The following is a 27,641-nucleotide window of genomic DNA, read 5'->3' as shown; positions in this document are numbered from 1 at the left end:
TCATCTGGCCTTGCTGTTTGTAATGTTTGTCAGTAAATTTGTCTTGTTTTTTTCGATGTGAAAATGAGGTCCCAGAATAAAATATCTATTTTGATATTAACTTGTGTTTTTTTTCTTCATTTTTGGTGCAGCTAATGATATGAATATAAGGCATAGAGAGAAAACACTGACTTCTTAGATGATAAAAAAGTAGCAAATACATAAATATGAATCAGTTCCATTTACATACTAAGGATCCGGGTCCTGCTGTGCATGCGCAGAGTCGTGATTTTAGATATTTCGATAGAAGAAGTAAATCATTTGAACATAACAGAGAGATTTTCCCATTGCCGTTTCTGATTATTCGTTAAAGGATTTTCATGAAAACAAGTCTTTAAAATACACAAGACGAAATAATACGGAGGATGTAAGTTATTAAAACTAGCTTTCCTGTACCAGGACTACAATACTACTGCGCATGCACGTTCAGGTAGGGAAAAAAAGATGGACGACACAAGTGGCTGTACTTCGCTAACTGCGGAGTCAGACTCTCAAAATAACATTGCCAGTATCCCTAACGCGACTTCTGTCACAGGTGCTGACAAAGTAATAAACAATAAAATAGATAGTACCCAGGTTGAAGGTGAGTTGTCTTCAGAATGTGAAAATTCAGCCGTATGGCACCCTACCTGCTGCGCCTTTGTTAGCTTTTCTGCTATGTGGCTAGCCAGCTCATTATTCTAGTGAGCTCGTTAGCTGCTTAGCTAAATTTGCTAACGTCGGCTGCCTAACGTTAATCTGCTTTAACGTGAGGGGCTTTCAGAATTGTATAGCGGTCTCTACGAGGAGGATAGTAGAAACTATCGCCCCGAAAATCTCCCTCTTACCCTTGGCCCAGCTTGATGATTAAACCATGAACAGTTAGGGTACTTTTCCTTATGTTGTTTGTCTCAGAGCTAGTACCAGCAAGTTCGACCCCCACACGAAACGAAACAGTCCCTTTAAATGATTCCATATACCGGTAGTTAATGCTAACCGATTCGTCGACTAACCGGTTTTAGCAGCAGAAGTCATAAACTGTTAAGTGGATGACATAATTTATTTCATCCTACATGGGAAAGCTAGTCTAATTGTAAACTTAGTCTGAAATGTCGCCATTAAAAAAAAAAAACAATATTAAGGACTGCAAACCTTAGCACCTGAAGCATCATTGAGGCTAAAACTTAAAGTTGGCATCCACCTTTTTTGTGCCGGTTAAACTCATTAGTAAACTAAAACAGTGTTCTCAAGGTGAAAGGATAATAAATGGAAATGGAAAATCATTTGGTAAGTACAATATTTGAAATATATCAGTGCACATAAATTCTTCAGGAGCATCAGAGTGAGTACATATAGAGTACTTGTTTCAGTCTTTTATTTCTTGCATTTAAACACCTTTTAGTGTTTAATTGTCCTGAGGTCCTTTATATGTGCTTCACAGCACTTCATGTAGGATGCCAGTGTTGATACTCAGCACTTTAAAAGTAAACCGTCATCACCTTTGATTGCCTTATTTTCTTTTTCATAGTAATTTTCAGTATTTATAAGTACAGATTGTCCCGTAATTTCAATTAGGAAAATTTTTCATGATAAGCACCTCTGCAAGTGCATGTGTTTACATTTGAGACAAACGCAGATATTTTAAATAAGTTATTTTTTTAATTTAAAAAAACTACTGAAGTAAAGTAGTTAACAATTTTAGTTCTTCTAACAGAAATTCAGTCTCCACCAGTCATCATGTCCTATGATTAGTTCAGTACAGCCTACAACATCAATAATCTTGCCTAAACATTGTTATTTACTGGTATCAGCACTGTACTCGTTGATTTCACTTTAATAAATTTCATATTTCTGTGTTGCAAAATGTCCTTCAAAGTTTTGAAAATATGAGCAATACAAGACTGGCTGAACAGTTAGGTTGTTGAAATAACACAGAAACATCATGCTCATTCAATGTGGTTTAATGTTGTTTCTGGGCCACACTTTATCAAAATATCCGAGCAGACAAGTTATTTCTTTGCTTGTAAAACTTAATATTTAATCCACATGCGTGAGTGTCATCACTAAACTGTACTTTTTAAAAGTAAATTACTAAACAGGTATTGCAACAAAAGGGTAATTTGTCATCTATTTTTTTTATTTATTTAGGAATTAGTTTAACTTTTTTGTTTTATGTGTGGGCATTTAAGTTGTCACATATTTTTTTTTCTTTTTTTTTACGTCTACTTTTAGTTAATTGGCACTGAATGCACCACTAGTGAATCAGCTATTGCATCTCAACCAGAATCTGCAGAATGGAAGAAATCAAGTCACAATTTGTTATGGGCTAGCAATATAATATGCAGTATGTGTCAACATGTGTGTTGCATGCTACTTTAGGAAGTGTGTGTTGAGCGGAAATAGTTTTAGAAGATTAAAAAAAATAAAAGTATATCTTACCTTTCCCTCATAAATGATAAATAAACTTTTCCATAAGGGGAACGTTTTAATAGAAATATGTATTTAAGCGGTTATATTCACAACTACCCAGTTGTGTAGACCTTTGTAGAATTAGCAGGTCATATTAAAATCATTGTAAATGTTGAATGAGATTTGCCACACTAAGGCAAAGCATATTGTATAAATTAACAAATTACAAAACAAATTAGTTTGTTTTGAAAAAGGACCATTAGATAGGTTAATATATGATCCAATAAAGGTTGTGTGAAAGTTAAAGATTCAGCCTTTTTTTTCTGTGTACTGAGAAAATGGAAGTTGTATTGGACAAACTTTTCTCTTATGTGAATTTAATAATTTAATAGTGTTTCGTTTGTGCTTCATGTTTAAATAAGTTTTCATGTATTCTGCCGCACAGGAAACAAAGCTGAAGAGGCGCTACTGAAGTGTCTCCTTACAGACAGTTACTGCCATGTGTGTGAGGCTGTGCTGCTGTTTAAGTCACAGCGGCTGTCTCACTATGAGGTGTGTTTTATCCTCCAGGCACAAATCATAGCACCGTAGTACAACTTTAATTAGACCTGCCATAAGTAAAATATTTTCTAATAATGTCTCACATGTTGTCCAACTGCAGGGAAAGAAACACGCTCAGAAACTCAAGCTGTACCTGCAGACCAAAAAAGCAGAAAAGTCAACAGGCGCCCAGGTTAGTGGCCAGGTTTTCTTTTTCTGTCAGATGGAGTCTCTTGTCTGTAATCATGAGAACTGAGTGAGGACAAACTAATGTAAGCATCCAATAGTGAAGAATATCAGAGCTACAGTATTAGTGCTTTGATAATATCCCTCTCAAAAGAATATGAGGGGTATATGAAAGCAATCTTGTATTCATAAAATAAGTAGTTTATAGTTTTTGTTTGTTTTTTGCAGCAGACGATGAGTAATGATAAAGATCATTTCTGTGAGCTTTGCAACATGGTATTTAGCTCACCTGTGGTGGCAAGATCACACTATGAAGGCAAAGTCCATACAAAAAATCTTCGTAAACAAAGTCTTCACCTATCAGGCAAGTTTGAGCTCTGTGATGCAAAAAGCATTTTCTTGATGTAGATTTTGATATTTACACACAGTGAGGAAGATATATTGACATTATGATTTCACTGTCATTTTATAGAGAAGTCTACAGAAGTGCATGCTTCATCAGGTCTCCAACAGGATCCTGATAAGTCTCAGCAAAAACCATCCTCAGAGGGTGTTGTGGAGCATGATTTGGATCCAGCAGTCACCAGTGCTACATGTAGCACAGAGGTTGATTTGAAGGATCCCAACAAGTACTGTGCCCTGTGTACTGCCTCCTTTACGAATCCCCATGTAGCCTTGCAGCACTACAGTGGACGCAAACACCAGAGGAATCAGGCCAGACAGGAGCTGCTCAAACAGCTAGGACACAATGTAGAGCAAGGTAACTTTTTGCCTTTGAGCAAACAGGATAATACAAAGAGCGTTAAATCCTTCAGGAATTTAATAAAAATCACCACAGCAGCCTGAAACCAGGACAGAAACATTAACAAGAAAGGGAAAAAGAAACAGGAAGTTCTGAAGGGAAAAGTGAAAAATCTAGTTGAAACATCTACATCAGCAGTGAAGATTTCATCCCAGCACAGGTGGGTGAATAGGAGATAATCAAATAGAAGTTGGCTTTGTAGCATTATTACAGTAAGTATGGATGTGATTCAGATAGTCTGATTAGCTATAATTCTGTGGTTTTGTTATTATTTATTATTATAACAATAATCTGACTTTAATCTGATAAGTCTGACTCGAGGGGATTGAATCAGGTGAGCCAGAATGTCAGAAAGTTTAACGAAGCAGATTCCTGTTTTTTATTTTCAGCTTTAGGCGCTACAGCATCTCTTTGTGGAGATGGCATGAATGATTTAGAGAAAACCAGAATTTGTATAACAGTAGAAAAATGACTTTATTAAATCTTTATTGGCCCGTTGAAAGTTGTTGGATTAAAAAAAATCTCTCTTCTTTCTAATCTTTTTCTCCAGGCAGTTCCTTGATGTGTCAGATGTGTAGTATGCAATTTAACTCTGTGGAGATGTACCAGGACCACATGCAGGGAAACAAACACCAGATAAAGTAAGTTTAAGAAGACAATGTCAACTTTCACTGTGTCACTGTTTTCTTAAAGTGTAATATTTACTACATTGCACTTCAGCTTACCTTTGGCAAGAAGTAATTATTTGTGATGACACTAAATAATATGAAAATAACACTGTTATAAATATACAAAGGAGTCGCAACCTGTAACAACCTGGCACAAATCAAGTGTTAGCTTAATTTAGATACCAAGTTGGTTTACAGGGAGTTTGTAATTGTAGAGAAATAATGAATTCATTTTGGGCATGTCATTTTCAAGCAGGAACCTCAGAATGCCTCTGTGGTTTACTAAGGCTATAATTTGTAGGTTTTTCATCACCATTTATCTGATTGAATAGCAGCCTAATTCAAGTTTATGTGTTCTTGCTCAGGGAGAAGAAGGTCATCGATCTATGCAAATCCCAGCAAAAACTGTACAGCACATTTGCAGATGAACTGGCTGATTACATTCAGGTTCAGAAGGCTCGTGGAATCACTCCTAAGACTAATCAGGTCCTCCCTCAGGATACCATGCAAAAGGAAGATGAAGCTGAAGAACGGGAAGTAATAAATAGGAAGAATATGGTGGAACTAAATAAACCTGTGTCCAACCTCCTTCCTACCTCCATTTCTCCTCATCAGTCCCACTCTGGTCATTACTCTCCACTTCAAATGGGGTGTTCATCGTTTCAGGGCCCGCCTTTGCCGTCATGTGCCTCAAACTGCAACTATCCTCCTCCAGTTCTTCGTAACTCAGGTCCTCCACCGCTCACTAGTTGGCCCATGAGAAGAAGGCAGAGAAGGTCAAGCTCTTCCTCCTGTACTACCTCATTATCTTACTCCTCCTCCTCCTCGTATTCCTCCTCCAGCAGTAGTGAAAGTGATAGTGATCATAGTGAATATAGGCACAGAGAAAAGAGGCAGATTAAAACATCCCATAGGGAGAGAGTGAGGAGAGGAAGGGATGAGGAGAGGAGGAGGAAACGCCGGAGGAGGGAAAGAGATGATGACTCAGAGGAGAGAAGAAGAGAGCAATCTGTTGAGTCGGAGGAGGAGAGGAGCAGGAAAAAGTCAAAAATTCATGGCAAGTGGAGAGGAAAAGAAAGAAAATCCCTTAAGGAAAACTTTAAAGTGGAAAGAGGAGATCAAGTTATGGACAAATTAAAGCCAGAAGTCATGATGAAGAATAGCAAAGAGACTGAACTGCATATTCAGACTGAAATTAATGTTAAGCAAAGGGAGGGTGAAGAGGATGAGTCCATTAAACCTAAATACAGAAAAGAGAAGAAGAAGGCAAAAGAGAAAGCAGACACTAGGACAGAGGAGGAAAAGCTGTGGGACGACTCGATTCTGGGGTGTTAAACTCTGCAGGAGCAGCTGAAGTGAACAGTATTCTGGACTACTTTTGGCAAACATTTATTATAAGCATGACATTGAAAATAATAATAAGCTATATTAAAATGATTTAAAAAAAATCCTGTCAGCAGGTAGCAAAGGCCTTTTCTATATCTGCTCTAGCAACCGAAAAGTGTTTTCTTATACAAGTTTGCTAGCTGGCTAGCCATGTAGAGTCAATTTGTATGTGTATAAGAAATGAATGTATTTCGTTTGTATCTGGAGGAGATTCAGCATTAATTTTATACTATGACACTTTATAATAAGTTTGGTTTGTGTGTACAGTGAGTTGATGGCTGTAATGTTTAGCACTGTTTGTTTATGAAGTACTCTTAACTCATCACTAAGGTAAATTTGATTATGGATGCGTGCATCTGGCATGGACTTGATAGATTGTCATCCCTTTAGCAGTCTCTGGTTGGCACTGTTGAGCTTCATCCATTTCATCAGTACTGAAAATAAAAGCTCATAGATGTCAGAAGCTTATTCATTTCATTACTTCAGAAGCTCTCTGTGTGTTCTCACTCTCAGGCACAAAGGTTGAAATAAAGCCACTGACAACGTGCTGTACAGAAGTTCAGTGTAAGACGTATTATGAAATGATAAAAATACAACAAATACTGCCTGGCACATGCGTTGCACCACAGCAGATTTAACACTTCATTAGTCTGCAGTGCACTGTGTGCATGTCTATGTTTTATGATTGTATTTATACAACCAGAAAACACATTTGCGGTCATACAGGTGCAGACGTTCAAATGAGGACATCTCTTTACATAACCTCAGAATTCAGGTTGAAGAGCAATGTGCAAACTGAACAAAGTTAGTAGTTAAAGGAAACTCCAAAGGGAAACAGTATCACCTACTGTTAAACTATGAGCTATAAAGTGGGCCACTTACACTCCTAATCCCTACTGTCATTTTTATTTACATGTATCTACACAAATGTTCTTTTAAGTAAATCTTAAGGTATCTGAAATGAGTTATCAAAATACTTTGGCCGAGCCACTGTTCCTCTGATGCTCTTGGTACATCACATCTACTCAAGAAAAACAATTTTGTGTTTTTATCTTTTCGATTGCTTGTGGGCTGTATTGTTAAATGTTCATTGAGAGCTATATGTATGTGCCTAGATATGAAAGTAGTTGGTAGTGGTCAAACGAGGAGTGAGTGTGAATTTATCTGAAAAGTTTATAAAGAAAAACTTTTAAATCAACATGCGTGAAATAACTTCCCATTGTGTTTTGAATGTCAGTCGTTATTAAGTTAGATGTTGATTGGATTGCTGGCGCAAAGAAAAAATGTGGATCATAGAAGTGACACAAAAGTTGAAATGGTTTAGTGCAGAAGTCCTGCAGATGCTGTAAATAATCTTCTGAACTATGGTCTTGACATTAATTATCTTTAAAGCTCTGGTAATGAGAATGACACTGCTACATCTCTGTATTTTTTATGGATGACTTCTCAAAGAATACTAAAGTAAAAAATAAAGAAAGAAATAGCAGAGCAGGCAAGTAAAACCAGAGCTTGGCAGCATTTGACGTAAAGCATTGAAGTGGAGAGACCAACAAAGGCTTTATAGCTCAGCGATGTGTGAAGAGCGCACATCTGAAGACCCCTGAGATCTGTTTTCAAAGAATCTTGTTCCTCGCCTGAGTGTACAACCCCCGTAGAACTTTAGGGTTCCCACATCCTCTCACTTTAAGATCCCCACCAGACCGTTCTGTACCCTTACCCTTTACGAACGCACAAAAGATCCACAAACACCACATGATTTAAAGGATCATCACTGTTATCGAGCAAGTGTGAAAAGGACGTCTGTGAAAAAGAGATTTCAAAAGTCCTCTCTTTGTCAGAATGGCAACTTTAAAAATTACACATCAAACATTGCAGAGATACTGTCTTGATGTAGGGAAAAGTGCTTCAAATCAGGTTTTATCTCTGAATGTCAGTGAAACTCATAGTCTTCAACGTGAGGCATAGATTTGAGTTCGTTGAGTAGATGTTGATGTATCTTGTCACAAAATGCAAAAAATAAAACAATTCATTGTGAAAAGCCAAACATACAATGGCTCCACATTTGGAAATGCATAGGTGTCCTGTGTGTGATGTATGTGTACATATATAAAGTTTAAATACTATATCTGTAATGATTTTCTTTAATTTTAAATATAAAATCAATCAGTGGTTGTTGTTTTTTTAAGCAATCGTGAAAATAACTGATGGTTGCAGCTCTAACTGGCTTATTTTTTGGTTTCAAGCAATGTGCCTGTAACTGCCTGATTAAACTTAATAATGAGTCCCCTTAACAATGATGCTGGTGCAGTGGGACATAATGAACATAGTCTGCTGTTTTTACACAGCCAGGGGTCTGTAACTGTTAAATGCTTGTATGTAAGGGGTTGGATAGTAAAAATGTGAATATCAAAAAAGTCAGATAATATGAGATATATTTACTTAAGAACTGATTATAATATAAAACTATATGTGCACTTTTCAAAGAAGAAAAAAGTAATGCAAAATTGCTTGCACAGGCACAAACTTCACTGGTTTTGACTTTAATGTTTGTTTCATGCGAGTCTTGAAGAACTTTATGGCAGGTGGAATACTGAAGTTGCCTTACACACTCCATTGAATATTTAAATGTGTTTTGTATTGTTAATCCTCGTATGCAATTATTTCGTTACAGAGTTTAGGTGCCATATGTTTATATTCCCTTTTTGTTCTGTGCATGAAGCTCTGTATGTGTGGCTCTGCTGAACTCTAGGTCATGCACCTGGGCAGAGACCACAGCACTGCAAACTGCTGCTCTGGAAATATGCAACATTTTTTAATTGCTTTTGTTTATGTGGGACATAATGTGAGACAACACCACATTTTCAGCTGTGAAACATTCACTTTACGCCTCTATGAATGTTGGGGATGAATACGTTTTCTTTTTTCTTTTTTTTAAATAACAGACTTAACATAATAGTAACAGCTGTCATCGTTGGGCTCTGTTAGTTGAACAGAATAAAGAATGGCATCAATAGGTTTATTTTGATGCAGCACTTGTGCTGATCCTTATCTGTATTAGGCATTTGGGGTTTTAGAGCGTGTACGTTAAAGTCCCAGTGACTGGTGTAATGCTGTTATACCGTATCTGATAGGCCCTCTGTATCATTTTAGGGTGTTGCATTCAAGCCTCAGGGCCCTGTCAGCATAGTTCCTCCCATCATCTATGACAGATAGATATCAAGACGAGAAAGTATTAGCAACCTCCCTCAGCTAGCACACAAGTTACACACAGATACGGATACACAGCGACGGCCTGACAAAATGTTCTTTCTGTCACTGGCATGGCTATTGTTGACAGGACCACTTTGGACATCTGGTAGGACCATCAGCTTTGTCTTTAATCTCATAAGACACAAACGTTCTTGCTGTTGCAAAGTCAGGTAGCTTACCGAGGGATGTTGTTGTTTTCAAGTTCAACTGATAATCGTCTGATTTTTATCTTAAAATGTACATTTATTAAATACAGTCATTGCCATAGCATGTGATAAAGAATGAAATGTGGCTTTAAGAGTCAAAGAAGTGAGCTTTGGTTTGTTGGTTTAACACTTAGACATGATATATATGAAAGTATAGATTATTGATACGGCTATGTTATTACGTTAATTATCAGCCTTTGAGTTTTGCTTCTATACTTTAAGGGTAACATTGCAGCATTCCCCTGTAGTTTTTCATCATCATTGTCTTTTTTATATTTGCATCACTCTACTGGGGAGATTGAAATAAATCAGATTTGTGTCGTATTGTGACACATGTAAACTAAATTAGTCTTGAATGTAACACAGCACTTGTATTTCGTTTATTTTTGCAAGAACAGCATGAAGCAAGAGCCAGTAAGTCTTAACCTTTCATACAAACACAGTGTTTGACTTGCTGTGTATGTTTATATATTTCATAACACTATTTCATAACACAGGCCTGTGCATTTGACTTGAAAACATAGAAAGTATGATTGTAAAATGCGAAAAGATGTTTTACCACATAGGCCTCTTGTAAAATATCACCTAAATGCTAAATCCACCATACAGCAAATCCAAAATGTCACTGTTAAGAGTTTGAAATATATACAGGAGATTTCTTCATATTTTCATATTTTATATTGCCAGTTGGATTTATACTGGCTTTCGCTATGTAGGAAGCGTGACAACTTGCATTTATTATTACACGTATTAGTATTCCTTTTCCTTAATTAACTGCACATCTTTACGGGAGGATTGGCCATAAACCTTTGCAACGAATGGGCGAGGCAGCTTGTTATATAGTAACTCAAAAATAATTTCGGAGGAGTTTTTGAATGTGCTACAAATGTGTTGCTGAAATCTTAAATGTCGCTCTTTTTCCTAGGTCAAGATTTAAAACAGAAGCTGCTGGAAGAAGAAGTCAGCGTTCGTTACCCTAAGATCCCAAGCAGTGAGACCATTGATTGTGATTGTGGCAACATGGCTTGTGACTTAGTCTTCTGGTTCCACAGTGACATGAGTAGCAAAGTCCACTTTCTAGGCAAATGCAACAATGCTGACCGTACTCTCTATGGAGTTAACGTGGACAAAACACGTTTTAAACTCAGTAAGAGGGGCAGTAAGTCTTTTGCGCTCCGTATCATCAATGTGACGAAAGAAGACAGAGGAATTTATTCTTGTGTCTTGAAGGAAAAAAATCTTAATGAAGTATGGAAGCCTGGGACTCTTCTACTGCCAGGAGGTTTGTATTCTAAGTGCTTCCTGTCACAGTTAAATATCAGGCTAAATGTGAAATTTTCAAAATATCCATCTGATTTTGAAGAGGCAGGTCAAGCTGATGGATGATTTAAGGCTTTGGTGTGTAAATCCAACATATTAGGACTCCTACTTTAATACAAAAAATGTCTAATATTCTGCGGACTCACTGGACACCTTTAAAAGTGTGGCGCACTTACCTTGCTTTATCAGTCGAATTCAACACCATTTTTAAAACGGTGAAGGTGCACTGCAAAAATGTGAACTAAAACAGTATGCAGTGATTTGCTACTCATTTACAAAGAAAGAATATCACTTTCTGACAGACCTTCATTTAGATTTTTTGTTGTTGTTTTTTTAAATATATATGATCGTTTTTCCAGGAGAAGCAGCTATAGAATGTTTAAAGATACCTGGGGGAGCATGCCACAAGTAATCATGTTTTGTTTTTGTTTTTTTTTAATAAAATTGGGTATGAAAAAGCATTCCAATGTCCATAAGGAGTAAAAGATGGAGCTTTCACGACTCTCTGAAAGCGTGTGTGACTACATATGTAGTCAAGGTAGAATTTCTAAGTATCTGAGGAAAATTCAAATTTGTCGATTTTATCATCTAGAGAACTTAATATCAAAAGATTCAGGGAATGCACGGAAATCTTTGTACAGACGTGAAAGGGGTATGGAATGCCCGTGATGTTCATGCACTCTGGAGTTATTGTGTTAAAAGTGGATGTTTCATGGAAATCACTGTACGGACTCCAGAAACACTTCTGACAGTGAGTGAACACTGTTTATCGCTTAAAGCTGCACCAGAGAAAGAAAACCTTTTTTAAAGGTGTTTATGGCATCACAATCAAAATGAGTGTATATTTTTCAAATCATAAAAAATTCTGTTTCCACATTTGGTATGACATAAGGTTTAAATCATTTGCAAATCAATGCATATTTGCATTTTGGAAACCAAACTGGTGTCTTTGACACAAGTAAACGTTGAGAAGTTCTTTTGTATCCTGGCTTTCTGCTTCTCTTTGCCTAGCTGATGCTGCCTTACTTATCTTTCTGAACGAGGCTTAAGCAGTAAAACTTTCTCACAGCACGGGCAAACAGAAGATATTGGTACACATTCAATAGGCCAAATGGGTAAATTCTAACTACAAATAAGAAAATAAAATGCTGAAAAACTGTTCGCTGGCTCAACAGATGTACAGATGGAGGGCGATTCTGTTAATAATCATGTCAATTGTTTCTTCTCTTTGCCAATTAGAAACTTGGTAGAGAATTGCTGCAACAACAACTTTTTTATTTTAGAAAAAAGTTGTTTTTTTACTTTTCTTAATGGTGCTTCTGGGTGGCTTTGGCTCAGGCGATCAGGCAAGTCATCTTCTAATCGGAAGGCTGGTGATTCGATCCCTGGCTTAACCCATCTACATGTTAAGAAGGATACTTGAACCTTGAGTTGTGTTCGTCAGAGTGTAAATTTTGGTTAGAAAAACACTTAAAGAAAAAAGTGCCTGTATGTGACAGAGATATGTTGTATAAAACGCTGAATTACAGCAGAACTAGAGCAGAAAAGCGCTCTACAAGAACCAGTCCATTTACCTTTCTTTGGTCTTTATTTGACAGAGACCCCACCAACACCACCTCCTAAGCCAAAACCCAAACCACCATCCAAACCAACCTGTCGTTGCAATACAGGCGACTCCAAGGGTAAGTTATTATAGAATAAAAAGAATAAAAAGGACTTTAAATTGTTTGCAGCAGTGCATAATTGAACATTTTCTTGCAAAATGAAAATTGATTAATGATTGATTATATCATGACTCCATTGGGGGGAAGAAACATGTACTCCATTATTCCTTTGTTCCAGGAGGCTGTGGCTCTATGATTCTTTGGCCTCTTGTCGGACTTCTTGGAGGCTTGGCTCTGGCTGTTCTCTGCACGCTGCGTTACTTCAGCCGTGAGTAGCGTTTAATACATTAAATACCGTGAAGTCAACAAAACAGCCGGACAAAGGTTCCAGAAAGACACGACCAGAAATGGATTAAATTGTGCTAATAAAGGTTGAGAAAATCAAATTTTGTGATATAGTAATGTTTTATTTCTAAAATGTTTCCTTTTTTCTTCAACAACATTCTCACTTACAGGACTGCCAAGAAAGTGTCACCACCACTTTGCAAAGTAAATACAACATTAGTAAAAACAACTGTTTTTGTCTTTCATTTTATTTTTCATCCATATGCACAAGAAAAATCAAAATTCTTTACAGTATTTTTAAACTCTGATTCTGCCACCATATGCACGGACGATGCTTTAATCTCCGTCTTCTGTTTTCTCTATTAAGGAAAAGGCAGACGTTCTAAAAAAACCTGCGTCTCATGTATTTTTAAGGTAAGTATTACATATGTTAAATGTTGTCTATGGTTATTGAAACTAATGAAAATTAACAAATATTGCTTCTTTGATTGCAGTGACTGAAGTGCTTTGATTGAGTGTTCTGTCCGGCCATGAAAGGCATGATTCACCCCTAATATCGGGTCTTCTAACAACATCTCGAGTTTATTTACGCTTCAATGAACTCTCAGCAAGAAGAAACATTTGCTTTTTCAACAGCAGCAGCAGCCATGTAACATAACGCATGTAATAATGCATAATGTAACATAAAGTTTAAAGACCCATGTTGTGTTTTGTATCTATAATCTTTCTTTCTGTCTCTAATCAGTGAACTGCATTTAGCGTAATTTATCAATGTGGTTTTCAATTCATCAGGTATTAATGTGCTGTGAACTGTAATCATTTATTTTGATGCAAACATCACAAAGTACACAAATAGACATACAGTAATTGTGCAGTTTTCTGCGTTTTTTGCTTTCTTCTGTACTTCTTTGTGTTTTTCACGTTATTGCAGCAGTTTAGACACAGAACAAAAAGCACTGTCATGTCGGTATTTCTGTGAGCATGCTTGTGTTTAAACAATAAAACTGTATCATTTCAGTCATTTATGGTGGTTATGAGTGATCTAATTATCCAAAATGCAGCATTGCCTAGAAAGCAATGATACTCAGGAGGTATTTTGCAATAGCAGAAATGCTTCCTGTCCTGAAGCTACAGGTCAAGCACTGTGCATGTTTTCCAGTGATAGGAACAGATAAGACGTTCTGGCTTTGTTGCGTTGTTCGTCTTAGATGTCTGTGCCTGTCTGTGGAGAGGGTATAGAGGTTTGAAAGTGGGCGTTGTACTTCCATTGTCAATATTGTGCTTAGCGGAAGTTGAGTAGGTGAGTGACAGGGTTTGGTGTCTTCTTTTACTTTTGATGTGTAAACTTGCATCATATTCAGTTTCTCTTGAACTGCCATGTATGTGGCAACAAGCTTTGCTGTATAATGTTAAATTACAGGCTACAAAGTCATTTCATAGTAAGTGTAAGTCTCTTGCTTCCTTATTCACCCTTGTGTGCATGCATACAGATACACACACACACATACGCAAACCAACCCAGTTACACCTGGGTGATTGAGAAGTGCAAAGACACAACTAAGTTCGCGGTTGATTGGGTCGCAGGGAATGTACGCAGCTCTTTCCTGTGTGCTGGAGCACGAGGATATACCGAACTATGTTCACTGAGATGCTATCGCTTCGCTCAGCTTTGAGCTATTCGTCTAGTCCCTGAAACAAAAAGACCACAAAAAGTACCACAGACTGAACCACAAGCACTGACAGAGAAAGAGGAGCAGTAAGCGAAAGACAAAGTAAAAAGTTTCTAAATTAATGCATTAAAATAAATAAATAAATGCATGAAAACCTTCTTAAGAGTTTTTGGAAGACATTTCATTGACCAAATGAATTTACACTGGCTGAGGATGTTACATATTTAATAAATGGAAATACAAGAAATATTATACAAGAAAATTAAGGAATGTGTTTGAATTCTTGTAAACCGAGGTAACACTGGTTGAGAAGACTTTTAAAAACACATCCTGTATCAGCACTATGCAAAAGTATTACTGCTTCACAGTCAAAGCCAAGTAGACCAAGGTCACAGTACACTGCCACCTTAAGAAAAGCAAAAATGTAAGTATGAGATAATCTTAAGACACAGCAACACAAATCATAAAGGTGCGCCAACTCATTGGGTACAAAACTTAATATTGTAATCTTTGTAGAGTTTGTTGTTTGTATTTGCTTTTAATTTTAACAGATGTATTAAAAACTTATAGAACCCTTACACGTTATTATCATATGTAAGTAAATTCATTAAGTTATGTGATGTATGCTAAAAAGAATGGATTTCTTCAGCTTTCTGTATAGATTTATTTTAAACATTGAGACACAGTTGAAACTAAATGCTCACAGATATGATGAACTGTAAACATTATTTTTCTGTTATTTTTCAGTTTTCTGATGTCTCCTTCATTTGTTTCCTGAAATAGTAGAGTCAAATCAGACATACATTTTTTACATTTACTTTTTAAAAAAACAAAACAAACTTGTTTGCAAATGATAATATTTGTATAATGTTTGACCTGCAAAATAACAATGTCTTTGTGAAGTCTTGTAAACGTCCATTCATCCATCCATTTTCTTCTGGTTATCTGAAAATAAATCATGGAAAACAAGTGCTTACATCCCAAAAAAGGGAATTTAATCCAGTACTTTTCTTCTTAAATATTGTAACAGCCACAAACTATAACAGTGTATAATTTTTTAATCTAATGATGTGGCAGTGCTATATACTCAACTGTTTGTGGTGAAATCCATAACTATTATCTCATGTTACGTCTTGCTACAGATACAAAATACATAAAAGACACATATTTATATATTATTTAATTAAATATAGGTAATATGCACATTGTGACTGTCGGGATGAAATATTATTTTGCATTCATAATCTATGTTACTATTCATAATCAGTATTATTACTGTGGCATCACTTATGATTCATCATTATTATAATTTCATTGACACATTTATTGAAACTGATGATGTTATATTAAAGTCTGTATTTCAGGTGTTAGCATAAGCACATAATAATCTTTCATTGCAGGTGCAACTGTAATCATGTTATACACATATTGCACAATTAAAGGGTTGAAGCTCAGTCAAATTAATTAATGGTTTGAAGCTATGGGCAGCGCGATGTCTGGCTGATCAATGGAGCAAAGTTCAGCTATTGAAAGGTTGCCTACATGTTTACAGTATAATTTACTACATATTGCCTGTGTGCATTTATGCATTATATATTATATATATATATATATTATATATAGTACAATTATATACATATATACATACCTATATATATATACATATCATAACATACATACATAATAATCATACATACATACATAAATACATAATACATATAATATATATATATAATATATACATACATATATACATATATAAACATACATACATATATATACATAACATACATACATATATACATATAACATACATACATACATACATATATATATATATACATACATACATATATATATATATACATACATACATATATATATATATACATACATACATATATATATACACACACAATTTAACACATATTTTACATGATTGTATAAGAAAGGAAATAAAGGCCGTGTGCCCTGTGGTATGGATGTTTGCCTGGTAACAGATGACGTAGAGGGAGGTCATGCACTTAGGTTAACAACACAGACACATAGTCTCTCTGGGTAAACTGATTGCAGGTGTTGTCTAAGTCTAGAAAAGTGTAATAACGGGAAGCGTCTGGGAGGCGGTGGAGGAACTGAGAAAGGAACTGTTCTGTTTTAGAATATGTCCTATGTTGTTTTTCATCTGGGGTGACGTATATTGTTGGTCATCATATGAATAAAATGATCCATCTCAACTATTGTACGGAAGTTCGATGCTTTTTGGGTGATCGTGCTCGACTTCCCCCCATATGTTTTTCAATAAAATCCTGTTTTGATGCACCTGAATGGGACTTTGCAGTCGTTTGTCTCTTCCCTCAAAAAAGAACAGGTGACAGATCTTGGTGCCGAAACCGGTTTGAGGAGGGAGCTTTTGGGTTGGCTGTGAGGTCCGGCGGGTGCGGCCAAACACACACGGACGGGAGCCGACCAGGTCGACTGAGTGACGTGCCAGGCAACAGATAGAAGGTAAGCACCACCTGTTGATTCAAAATAATGTCCAAAGGTGATAAATTGGAAATTAAGCTAAATTAAATGTTCACTCAGTAGAGCTTCTGGTTTGTGTCCGTGGGGATTTTGGGGTGTTTATGTTAAGATGTTATGTGTTTAAATTGATGTGTTATATTTGTTGACTGTGACGCCATCAGGCAAGCTTTAGTTTAGGGTATTTGGTCAGATTGATCAGCAGAACTGGGTTCGGGCATCACATTAGATTGTTTGTTGGGGCTTGGAGCCCACAGTGATGCTTTTAAGACGTATATAAATTAGTTTAGGACCGGGGTTGGACCCCGATGAATGCAGTTTTGTCCAGCGTTTGGCACCGACCAATAGCCGCGGGCATTCGGACTCCCGTTAATAGGCTAGGCCAGGGCCACCTATGGTCTAGGCGATCTAAGGGGATTGCCTTTATACTGCATTGTTTGACTGACACAATTAGGATAAACTAAAATTGAAACTGCAGTTTTCTAATACAGACCATCTTGAGATATCAATATTAAGTACAGTTTCATGCATGTAATAAGAGTCAATACACAGAAAAATTTAGCTTTATCCTTTCATGTCGTCTGTAGAGACACGTATGTACAGAAAGTGTTGTGCACTATTCAAAACTCTATTGAAAAGTGCAACAAACAAACTTATTCCAAGCTCTTTAGTAAGAAGACACGTACACGTATTATTTCCAATTTGTCACATTTGTATAAACTATTTCAGCTTCCTTAGCAAAAATCCCAAACAGTATATGTAAATATATCACGTCTTCAGATGGAGAAACATTTTATATGTAAAATGGCCTGAGTGTAAATTTAGCCCATTCAGGACAAATTTGTGCTGCTTGTAAAAAGCACATTAACTGCTTGAAAGCAGTTTTACAGCGTAGACCTTTTTGAGATATCAGTATCAAGGAGATGTAACTTCTTACTTTGCAATATTTAGACAGTTTGCTTAGCAAAAGCCAACAAAGTAAAGCAAAATGAAAGTTGTAACAGGAAGCATTATCCACAAATTATGAAAAAAATTCTGACCAAATCACTTTAACTTTGAAGTCTTTTAGAGCGCTCCATTTCTACTTACTCCAATCCTCTTGATGCTCTTGGTTTCCACTTTACTCCTTTTTCTATAATGCTTGAAACCAGACCAGCCAGTTGAGCAGCAGAGCAATGATAACTGAGCCAAAGTGAACAAAAAAATACTATTCAAATGTGTTTACTGGTAATGAAGGTGGCATTTTCAGAACACAAGAATATTCAGCATTATTGTGCTGAGTACCTTTTTTTTTCACTGGCTTCCCCTGGTCACCCACCACATAATCACACACACACACGCTCAGGTTTCAGGTTGGAGATCCCCTGTGTGACTAAGATAGGGAAGCCCATGCAGGTGTGTTTGTGAGTGACTCAACCCTGAAACAGAGACATGGAAAGGTGAAGTGGGCTAATTGTGTGCTTTTTGACTGGGTCTTCCCTTTGATACAATGCATCAACAGAATCCCCTATTTGCTGAAAACAATGCAAGACTGAAACTTGATTTAATTTGTAATAAATATAAAAGTGACTTACTGAAAGCAAAAATAGGGTCAATGACAATCTGAATTTCGAGGAATTATTGTAACAGTTGAAAGAAAGACAAAAAAGACAGACAGACAGAAAGAAAGAAAGACGCTAAATAAGATTAACAAACCAAACAAAACTGTGTCCTCTTATTACTCTCACTCCCCCCTCTTTTTCATTCTTTCTGTCTCCTCCCACCCATGGAACAGATCACCCACAAAAGCGCAAAATGTCAGCACTCAGTGCCCATTACCAAATTGCTGCATTTATTTTCCAGCACTGAACCGGAAAAAGGGCTTCGAGTTGCGCCATAGCAGCTGTTGCTCTACTCGGTTTATCTGAAGGGGGTTTCACTTCCGTACAGCTCTTAGACAACATTTCACTTGAAATGACACAAGCTGTAACGCTTTATGGTTGCTACGTTCTTCTTTCCTTTTGCTAGAGTTGTTAGCTCAATATAGCTTTATAAACTGTGAATAAAACTGATAAGATTTAAACTGAAGCAGGTAGGAACACTCTTTGAAATGAATATTCTAGAAATTTAATGAATTCAAATTCCTGTCTTTTCCCATAATGAAAATTGTAGTATCTTTTGTTAGCTCACAAGCGGTTTCCTTTAAATTTTCAGTCCCCCAAGTTCCCGAAGACCGAAAAAAAGACCTGATAGCCATTATCTTTAAGAATGACTTCATGCTGTTGCTCATGCACAGCATAACAAAACAATAAAAACATTAAAAAAAAGTTACTTTGTTCATTTTTCACAAGATTAAACTCATGCGCTGTACCCTCCATCCAATAGAAGAAGTACTTGTATGAATATGTGTGAATGGATGAAAGCGGCAAGTTATATAAAGCGCTCTGAGTGCTCAAGAAGAGTAGAAAAGCACTACGAACCAGTCCATTTACCATTCAGACCAATGTCACTGAACATATTTTCCATTACTTGTTTCAGCAGGTGTACACCTGTAATAAAATGAATTATTCAGGTTTGACTAATACTTCAAATTATTTTACATAAGTTTGTATCTTTGCTCAGAAGTATGTCTTGATGGATGCTTAATCATTCAGGTAAATAAATCCCAAAAAGTTGATTCTGTTCATCTGGACTGGGCTGTGAGTTGATCAGATCCTGACCTCACAGCCCATTGTTCATTCAGTAATTGTGCAAAGGTACTGTTGACGAAACGTTTCTCCCACTTAAAACGCTACGTCCAGATGAACAGAATCAGCTTTTTGGGACGCTCAGAAGTATGTTTTGTGATTTTGTTCAAGGATTCAGTGCACAGACAGCAACATGGCGCTAAGTCATTTTGCTGCCATCTAATGGTGTAAATATCGGTCTTGTGGAAGCGTTGTAACACTGCGCAATCGCATGCCTAACATTGGATCTTAGGGATGTTTGCCTACACAGTACTTTTAAATAATTTGGAACAATGAAAATATTGGAAATTGTCATAAATTAGTCGAGTATAAAGGTAAAAATCTTAAATCTTAAATATAACATTCACAGTGATTATAAATTGAAGAGGACAACAATCTTTATCCAGAACTTGAGAAGATGGGAAATCACTAAAGTGATTATTAGTTTATATAATAATAGTATATTTTATTTTTTTTTTAATTAATTTATTGACGTTATATTTGTGTTATATCTTGTGCTTGTTACAGTTTCAAGGCTTTTTGCCCGTATTTCAGAACATGGTGATGTTAAAAACTGGGGTGTAAGATGTAAGATAATGTGAAGTCTTAGAAAAGGCCTCTGAGAGACCCTGATGCTTGCTGTTTTACTCTTAACTAAACTGTTATATGTCTCTAAATTAGTTTAATCTGAGAGATTAAAATATAGCAATGTTTGCAATCTTTGAATGTTTAAATTTCAGCAATCATTCACCAAAGGCAGGTCCAATTCAAATTACATAGCAATGACAAAGTGACTGTTAGGAGTTCATGATGAAACTTCAACAAAGAAAAGTTTGGTATAATGCACCATTTAATTTGTGCAGAATTGGTGTAGAGTTGCGTGAACTATGTTCGTTGTGCATCGTTTTCACTTCCTATCTCATCCATTTTCAGCCTACATACTGCGCACTGCTGCATTTGTGTGCCAATAGTTTGTGGATGAAGTAGTGGTGTTCAATGCTTCAAACCAGAGGTAGAGGAGTGAAGTGCAGATTGGGTGGGTTACAAACATTGTGCAGACCACGATCGTGTTGCAGGTCTCTGCAAGACTCTGCTGCAATGGTCCCATTTGACAGAGCAGAAAAGAAGGTTACAGCTGGGGCGGGGTTTCATATCACGCTGAATTATCTCCCAGCAGACTTCAATAAACACGAAAAGGACGTGTTTAGCTCCTATTCTCGTCTGCAAGATTAAAATGGACCAAAAATGGCTTCTGATTCTGGTGATTGTGGTGTCATGTCAGAGTAAGTTGAACTTAATTATTAAGTATTATCTGATTTGTTTGTTTTTTTGTTTATTGTGTATTGTTCGCAGACACAGAATGTTTTTTTTCTTCTCTCATTTTATAAAATCTTTTAGAATTCACTTCAGGGACTTTCAAAGCAAAGGAAGGGGATAAGATTGATATCAGCTGTACACCTAAAGACACAACAGGGGCCAGCATGATTGTCTGGTTTCGAGTTCTAAGCAATCACATGGAATTCATTGGGTCTTTCAGCAAATCTGGCATAAAAAAGGCCTTAGCAAAAAACTTTGATGAGCTCTACACTCACGCAAATGATCGTCTATCACTGAAGTCCTTCAAAAAAAACGACGCTGGCCTATATGGCTGTGCGTCACTTATCCAAGGTAATACACTGGTGTTTGGAGACACAACACAAATATCTGCAGGTAAGTTATGTTTCTTTGTTTGGTTTAATTTATTGTTTTGTTTATTGTTTTAGTAGGTTTACACATAACTTTAACTTCTTCTTTCTTTTTTAGATAAAACTGAAGATAAAACTGAAGCACCACCAACATGCACCACCAAACCGAGTGTGCCCAAAATTGTAACCTGTGATTGTGAAGACAAGACAGTAGGAGGCAAGTGTTCAAAATCACAGTGATGTGTTATAACATTTATCATATTCATGTTTAAAATTCTGTGAGTAGAAAACGTTGGTAAACAAGGATGGTTCATTTTCAGAAGGGGAGTCCAGTTCTGCTTTTAATTGTAGTCCAATAATGCTGGGAGCTCTTTCTGGTGGCTGTGGCCTTTTTCTTCTGCTCCTCATCATCACCATATTGTACTGCAATCGTAAGTGCATCTTCAATATGAAATCTACATGATCTTCACGTGCATAAAATTTGGAACTGAATAATATATAAAATTCTGTCATTTTCTGCACTTGGAAAGCTGAAAACTATTGTAAAATCGATATTTTCACCTCAAGTTTAAATCATTTCAATTGCATGTAGGGATAAGGACACGGAGATGCCCACACCATCACAAAAGAAGGTAAGTTATTCCTTTATTTATTTTTTTAAATTTAACATTATTGTTCCATTTTAGTCTAGGAATACAGTCCATGAATAAATGAGGAATACTTAGTTATTAGTCCAACATCAGGAACCACACCCAGACAGCAAAATGACATTTTAGACTTTATTTCGTTAATATTGTTCAGCAATTTTCTTTCTTCTTATTTTCATTAATATTTTATTTTTGAAAAAAACTTATTATATAATATTAATATTTGAATAACAAAATTAAATACCTATACCCATAGTATATTATGATTGTTGTTGAATGTGTTTTTTCTCCCTATTTCCAATTACACTTGCAGTCTATTTGAAGAAAACAGTCCCTTTTTACATTAAAAAAGACAAAGGTTACTAATTATTATTTGTATTAATCATCTAAATTTACATCTCTTTTTTTCTTTTAAAATTTAGACCTCGAACGGCACCTCCTGCAAAAGAAGTGATGCCCGGCAGATATGTTTAATCTAAATGGTGAAATTTCAGACACTTCTTTTTTTCTTTAACGCTATTGCTGCATCTTCTCATCCTATTTGCTAAAGTCAGCCTAAAACATTTTCTTTGTTTGTGAAAATATGAGATGGTTTTAAAGTGGTTGTGTATTCAGCGCATAAATGGAAAGCCTTTTATTGCCAACATTGAGTTATAATTTTCATGTGGCTTGATGGCTAACAACACTGTTTTGTCACAGGTAGATTGAACCCTTTTAATGATAATTGTGTGGTTTAAAGAGTTTATTTTGCAAATCCACATCAATTCTTATGGTTACGGGTACGGCTGAAGATGATCCTGAGAAGAATTCATTTTGTTTCTGAACTGTGAGCAATAATTGTATATAATTCTTTTGAATTTAAATATTTTTTATTTAATTTTTTGGGAAGTTTTAAAAGCAATAACAGTGTGCTTTTGTTTTGCATTCTGCACACACTATTTGAATTGCTGCACTCGCATTTAGTCATCAAAACAATTTAAAGCAGATTTTTTTTTTGGCTTGTTTAAAATTACACTTACTCGAAAAGCATTTGATTTTATTCATTCACATGTTTTTAAGACTGTAGAGTAATACTGAAAAGAACAAATATGGCACGTTCTTTTGTTTTTGCTTTTAACCGTTGCACATCCTCAAAAAAAAAAAAAAAAAAAAATTCTCGTTTCTATTTTCAACATAAAACGCTGTACAAAATAAAATAAAAAAATAAAACCACTCGGAAAAGCATTCCTTCTTCAATGAACTGTATTTGACTTTATTAGATTTTATTTTTCCACACATCAAACCCACTCATTTGGATTCCCATCAGTCATTCAGGGTCTTGGCACCAAAGTAGATTTGAGCAAAAGACATTTGTTTTTTAAGCCCCCCACTTGAGTCTAAAGGAAGTGGAGTGCTACAACTGTAAGCAGAGCGCAAAACCACAAGTCAAGAGCGGATAAAAAAATTCTTTCATAGGAGATTACACTCCCACGCACTTTAATACATACACATTTCCCCTTGCACCTTTACAAACACATTGTTTGTTCACCTTTCCTACAATATTTAGTTATTTTCTCCAGCATATTAAGTCAGTTAATGTTATCTTTTGTTTCTCTTTTAAGGTACAATAATAATAAAATGATACTGCATGATTTATTTATGTATTTATTTTTTTCAATTTAGTTAGCATTTCCCCTTATACATCTCATATCTTGGCTTAACTCTACAAAAAAAGGGTGGAATTATAGTGACTAACTTTACAATTGAAAGCAGTAGCCCTTTGTAAATTACAGTGTTGTGTTACGTAGAGCAAAACTCTTTTACAGCTCACAAACAACGGCAGTTTACAAAGCTTGTAAACATCCTGCTTCAATAAGTGCACTTTTGAATGTCTTTTTTTTCCTTTCTGCAAACCCAAAAACACAGAAAAAGACCTACTTGACAGATATTGCTCTGTTTAAAGAGAGACATTTGCAAAAAGCTCTCCAATACAGAATTAATTAGAACACCTCCTGGGAAATCCACATATTCAATAATGTAAACTATGTATTGTTTAAAATATAAGCGAACTAAGCTGTACACTAGTGTCTTATGTAATGGTGTCCAATCATGATAGAAAAACTTTTTGTGTGTGTGTGTACATCTGGATTGCACAAAACTTCCCGGTGCTATACACCTACTCCATACTGCACTCACACAAGTTGACAGTCTCCACTGCTCCAACTAATGTCACAACACCAGCAGGTTTAGGTCACCGGTGTTGTAATAGAAGTGTTTTGCTGGAGGAAAAAGAAAAAGACGAAACAAAAAAACCCCACCTGTCAACTGTGATGTACATGCGTGATTCTTGGCACCCAAAAACGTTTTCCCACAGTTTCACTTCTTTCATTTCCATCCAGTTTTTAAAAGTCTCTTTTATATTCTCTAAAAAAACCCAAAAAACCCAAAACAAAACTTCTTATCTTTGAACTGTAAAGCAGATAGGTGTTTAAGTGTGCGTGCATGTCCGTTTGTGCTTCTATGTGTGTGCATTGCGTAAATGTTATGGGTATGTGTAGGTTTTTTTCTTGACTCCAATATACATTCTTAACAATTTACAAAAATAGAATCGTTATCCAGAGAGCAGCTCCCTCACCGATGCGTCCATGTGGCCTGGAGGACAGATTTAAAGCGACAACCTGTAACAAGTGATATTCAGCAGTCAGTTTAAAGACTTGACATCTATCCTTCTAATATTCAGGGTTTTTTTTTTTTTTAAATCACTTAAATATGACAAATCTTACCATGTGACCTAGCTCTTCTTCTTTGTAGAAGTTGGCACAACGTCTGAGCTTCTCTGAGCTGATAGCTGGCCAGGGGCAGATGGTTCCTCTGCTTGTTGTTTCTGATGTTTTTAACAAATAAGTATTAAAAATGATAAAGAATTCATGCCTTTGCAGTATTACAGGCTGAAATCAACATCAGGCAAAGCAGCGTGAGGAGCGTGAGCAGCTTGTCACATGCCACTATGTGGAGGCCCCTGCAGAAATTAGAATTCAATAACTGCTTCTGCTGTGAGACTTTGGCTCAGTTATAAGTGCACAGATCCAGTGTGTCAGATACGTTGCTTATTCAGCCTAAGTTAGGTCTTCATGCAGCAGACGATTTGCTTACTTTAGATTTTGACTTTGACTTGCTCTTTCCCTGTAACAAAGTCGACACCTTGATTAGGCTCTACAACTCACACTGCTCCATGACGTAGTGAGCACAGACACAGTAACAGCTAGTAAGGAAACCTATAGGGGGCGCCATGTACCAATGAGAAATAAATGTTCTGCAATCATTCTTCTGAAGTGCAGTTTAGTCAGAAGCGTTTTTCTTAGAAGCTTCCAAGAAAAAGATGTACATTTGGTCCTGTTTCTTATAGTAAAGTGTAATATTTAAACACTTCTAAATGGTCATATAGATTTTTACCTTTGGTTTGTCTGTTTTAGATTTGCCTTTTACTGGATCTGGAAGCAGGGTATCAGACAGGGACTCCAGAACAGGACCAGCCATCGGCTAGAAAAGCAAGAATAAATAAAAAACAGTTAATAAACTCAAGAAGATCATAAGAAAGCATTTTCTAGAAGTGGTTTCAGGTACAAAGATGGTATAAAACAACTAAGTAAGGACCATTTTTAACACTGTAAGTAATCATCAGTGATAGTCGCAATCACAGCCTATTAGGTGGCTCTCCCTGGTATGAGCTCATTGTTCCTTTTTCAGGATGAGCAAGTAATCTATTGTGAAAGCAAAAATTAGGATTATGGTCGTCACCAACTATGAGTCAAACCTCACAACACTCAGTTAAGGTGAGACAGACACATGTGTCACACCTTGATGGAGTTTAGCTAATATTAGCTAGAAGGAGTAGAAATGGTAGGTTTTATTTCTCCACTACCTTCAGAGGAGCTGAGTCCAGCGCAGGAGGTTCCAACTTTGTTGTGGCAGCACACGAGGTGACCGGTGCATCAGGCTTGGGAGCATCAGAGAAGTCACTGGACAGCATTTCTAAGGCTGTTGTGTCATCCATACTCTTCTACAGAGTGTTAAAAAGGGAATGCTTTATTGTCATCGTTCACATAAATCATTAATGTTTATTTTATTTTAGAAATATTGTGTGAGGAACTGACCTCTTTGGGGATGTTGGCAGCTTTTTTCTTTGCTTCTTCCATTTTCTTTAAAATGAAATTCATGAAGTTTAGACTCTCAATAAAGCAACAAATGCTATACTACACTTTATAAATGTCCCTGTCACATGTTGCAGTCTTCAGTAGTGTATGGATGGACTAGTGGACTAATAACAAGATTATATAATGTAAAAGACTTCCGTTTTCACAATATTACACACTGACTGAAAAATACAGTTAAATGAATGAATAGTGTCCCTGATCATGTTTTGTATTGTTATTACTTCACAATATTTAATGTAATTCTCATTACCCAACCCAGCTTGCAGCAGACTATCAAGAGGAAGAACACTCTATATGTTCACATCTTTAAAGTAGGAAAGTTGTACTGGACTGCTAAGTAAATGTACTTCACTTTTAGGATCTCATTTCAAAGGCTGTCAGGTTACCTTACGGTCTTCCTCAGTGGGTCGATACTCTGGTGGTAGTGTGTCATCTCTCTCTCCCATTTTAATAAGCTTCTCCTCAGCAATCGTTTTCTCCTGCAACAACAAGGCAAATCAAAACAGCTGAAGTGGCATGCAGATTTTTTATTATTATTTTAAATTATTTCTATTATTTTAAACCATGCTAGCTACCTTGACGGGATCTTTAACAGGACCTGGGGCGGGCTGAGGAACAGGTTTGATATCCCCCAAGGTGTCTGACAGAGCATCAAGGGCATTGTCTGCTCCAGCTTCCAGCTGAATGTGCAAAAACCCCAGAAAAAAATATGATTTTGATGTAGCTGCAGATAGTTGTATAAAGAGTATAAGTAGATGAGAAACACTTGAGCCTTTACCTGTGGCTTTGTTTGTGTAGGAATACGAGGTTCTGACTTCACTGCCGGTGCAGCGCTGGAGGCAACCAAGTCTCCGGCCAAGGACTTAAGAGCAGCGTCTGCAGAGGCCTGAGGGGGAGACAGAATACAATCCTATGCTTAAAATCGATAATACTCAACTTGAAATTAATACTATTGCTTTCCGTGATTGGTACCTGTGCAGGAGGAGCTGATGAGCAGACGACAGGAGCCTGGACAGCAGGAGCGGCTGAAGAGCTGAAGTCTCCAGACAAAATATCCAGAGCATCAGCAGTATTTATCTTGGGCTGCAGGAGAAGATAAAGAGAGAAAATAAGCCGTTATTTCAATTACTAAATGTACATATTCTTTATGGCTTTTTATCCATTAATAAATATCTAAATGTTGTTGCTTAGAAATAGATTTGCCCTGGGCTCACCTCAGGTTTGGGGGCAGGCAGTTTTTTGAGATCTTCCTCTTTAAATCTGTAATCTGGAGGAAGTGTATCCTCCCTCTCTCCTACACGCACACCCTTCTCCTTTTTGACTTTGCCCTCCTAAAAAAGGGGAAAAAGGTGAATGACTGGCTGGTCCAGACACTGTTTCTCCTAAATACAGATTTTTTTTAAAGGGTTCTAAACAGGACAAGTGTTTAAAAAAAAACCAAATATGTGCACGGATAATTCAGTTGTACTGGTATACTATTACTGGAAT

The 27,641-nt window shown here is 36.5% G+C and overlaps 4 protein-coding genes across 31 annotated transcripts in view; 3 read left to right on the top strand and 1 right to left on the bottom strand.

The window, feature by feature from the left end:
- Window positions 1-151: 151 nt before the first annotated feature.
- On the top strand, window positions 152-8,073 carry zmat1 (zinc finger matrin-type 1). 4 transcript variants are annotated; one of them, XM_042219426.1, is made up of 7 exons: window positions 152-469; window positions 2,873-2,979; window positions 3,089-3,160; window positions 3,382-3,517; window positions 3,626-3,913; window positions 4,506-4,596; window positions 4,989-8,066. In XM_042219426.1, the coding sequence occupies exons 4-7, from the start codon at window positions 3,388-3,390 to the stop codon at window positions 5,956-5,958; spliced, it is 1,479 nt and encodes a 492-aa protein (XP_042075360.1). In that variant the 5' UTR covers window positions 152-469; window positions 2,873-2,979; window positions 3,089-3,160; window positions 3,382-3,387; the 3' UTR covers window positions 5,959-8,066. The 4 variants fall into 4 exon arrangements, 3 of the variants coding, with proteins under 3 accessions (XP_042075360.1, XP_014188002.1, XP_042075361.1); XM_014332516.2 differs by lacking the exon at window positions 152-469 and adding an exon at window positions 479-622 and having other exon boundaries at window positions 4,989-8,062; XR_006054246.1 differs by lacking the exons at window positions 152-469; window positions 4,989-8,066 and adding an exon at window positions 479-622 and having other exon boundaries at window positions 3,626-4,115.
- A 930-nt stretch (window positions 8,074-9,003) lies between these two features.
- Window positions 9,004-15,456, top strand: cd8b (cd8 beta). Its single transcript, XM_005918691.3, has 7 exons — window positions 9,004-9,364; window positions 10,390-10,746; window positions 12,383-12,466; window positions 12,627-12,716; window positions 12,904-12,937; window positions 13,101-13,147; window positions 13,228-15,456. Exons 1-6 carry the CDS (start codon window positions 9,310-9,312, stop codon window positions 13,117-13,119), a joined length of 639 nt encoding a protein of 212 aa, XP_005918753.1. The 5' UTR covers window positions 9,004-9,309; the 3' UTR covers window positions 13,120-13,147; window positions 13,228-15,456.
- Window positions 15,457-16,595: 1,139 nt separating this feature from the next.
- cd8a (CD8a molecule) lies at window positions 16,596-23,091 on the top strand. Of its 4 annotated transcripts, none has more exons than XM_014332515.2 (7): window positions 16,596-16,908; window positions 20,806-20,911; window positions 21,027-21,338; window positions 21,432-21,530; window positions 21,634-21,744; window positions 21,906-21,945; window positions 22,383-23,091. In XM_014332515.2, exons 2-7 carry the CDS (start codon window positions 20,863-20,865, stop codon window positions 22,432-22,434), a joined length of 663 nt encoding a protein of 220 aa, XP_014188001.1. In that variant the 5' UTR covers window positions 16,596-16,908; window positions 20,806-20,862; the 3' UTR covers window positions 22,435-23,091. The 4 variants fall into 4 exon arrangements, with proteins under 4 accessions (XP_014188001.1, XP_005918733.1, XP_005918732.1 ...); XM_005918671.3 differs by having other exon boundaries at window positions 20,803-20,911; XM_005918670.3 differs by having other exon boundaries at window positions 16,597-16,908; window positions 20,562-20,911.
- A 93-nt stretch (window positions 23,092-23,184) lies between these two features.
- Window positions 23,185-27,641, bottom strand: part of cast (calpastatin) — a 31,147-nt gene continuing 26,690 nt past the window's right edge. For 21 of the 22 annotated variants that reach the window (XM_042219419.1, XM_005918688.3, XM_005918684.3 and 18 more), the window contains 11 exons: window positions 27,368-27,484; window positions 27,126-27,236; window positions 26,932-27,039; window positions 26,729-26,833; window positions 26,540-26,632; window positions 26,094-26,138; window positions 25,862-25,999; window positions 25,393-25,479; window positions 25,093-25,122; window positions 24,723-24,823; window positions 23,185-24,617 (listed from right to left, as the gene is read on the bottom strand). In XM_042219419.1, coding sequence (XP_042075353.1) covers window positions 24,731-24,823; window positions 25,093-25,122; window positions 25,393-25,479; window positions 25,862-25,999; window positions 26,094-26,138; window positions 26,540-26,632; window positions 26,729-26,833; window positions 26,932-27,039; window positions 27,126-27,236; window positions 27,368-27,484 — 927 coding nt within the window. In that variant the 3' untranslated portion in view covers window positions 23,185-24,617; window positions 24,723-24,730. The remainder of the gene's footprint in view (window positions 24,618-24,722; window positions 24,824-25,092; window positions 25,123-25,392; window positions 25,480-25,861; window positions 26,000-26,093; window positions 26,139-26,539; window positions 26,633-26,728; window positions 26,834-26,931; window positions 27,040-27,125; window positions 27,237-27,367; window positions 27,485-27,641) is intronic. The other variant, XM_042219416.1, reaches the window with a different exon arrangement.

This window comes from Haplochromis burtoni, unplaced genomic scaffold (genome assembly GCF_018398535.1).
Source record: "Haplochromis burtoni strain Fernald_Lab_line unplaced genomic scaffold, NCSU_Asbu1 Contig_32, whole genome shotgun sequence".
Classification (NCBI taxonomy): domain Eukaryota; kingdom Metazoa; phylum Chordata; class Actinopteri; order Cichliformes; family Cichlidae; genus Haplochromis; species Haplochromis burtoni.
The sequence above is the reverse complement of the archived record's forward strand: the minus strand, read 5'-3'. Positions and strand labels throughout refer to the sequence as shown.

Bases quoted from the DNA above. Each gene is read 5' to 3' on its own strand.
- zmat1 (XM_014332516.2), top strand. From the start codon at position 484: ATGGACGACACAAGTGGCTGTACTTCGCTAACTGCGGAGTCAGACTCT. The intron at 623-2,872 runs GTGAGTTGTCTT...TCTGCCGCACAG, and splicing joins AGATAGTACCCAGGTTGAAG to GAAACAAAGCTGAAGAGGCG. The intron at 3,518-3,625 runs GCAAGTTTGAGC...GTCATTTTATAG, and splicing joins ACAAAGTCTTCACCTATCAG to AGAAGTCTACAGAAGTGCAT.
- cd8b (XM_005918691.3), top strand. From the start codon at position 9,310: ATGTTCTTTCTGTCACTGGCATGGCTATTGTTGACAGGACCACTTTGG. The intron at 9,365-10,389 runs GTAGGACCATCA...TCTTTTTCCTAG, and splicing joins AGGACCACTTTGGACATCTG to GTCAAGATTTAAAACAGAAG. The intron at 10,747-12,382 runs GTTTGTATTCTA...TTTATTTGACAG, and splicing joins GACTCTTCTACTGCCAGGAG to AGACCCCACCAACACCACCT.
- cd8a (XM_014332515.2), top strand. From the start codon at position 20,863: ATGGACCAAAAATGGCTTCTGATTCTGGTGATTGTGGTGTCATGTCAG. The intron at 20,912-21,026 runs GTAAGTTGAACT...AAAATCTTTTAG, and splicing joins GATTGTGGTGTCATGTCAGA to AATTCACTTCAGGGACTTTC. The intron at 21,531-21,633 runs GCAAGTGTTCAA...GTTCATTTTCAG, and splicing joins TGAAGACAAGACAGTAGGAG to AAGGGGAGTCCAGTTCTGCT.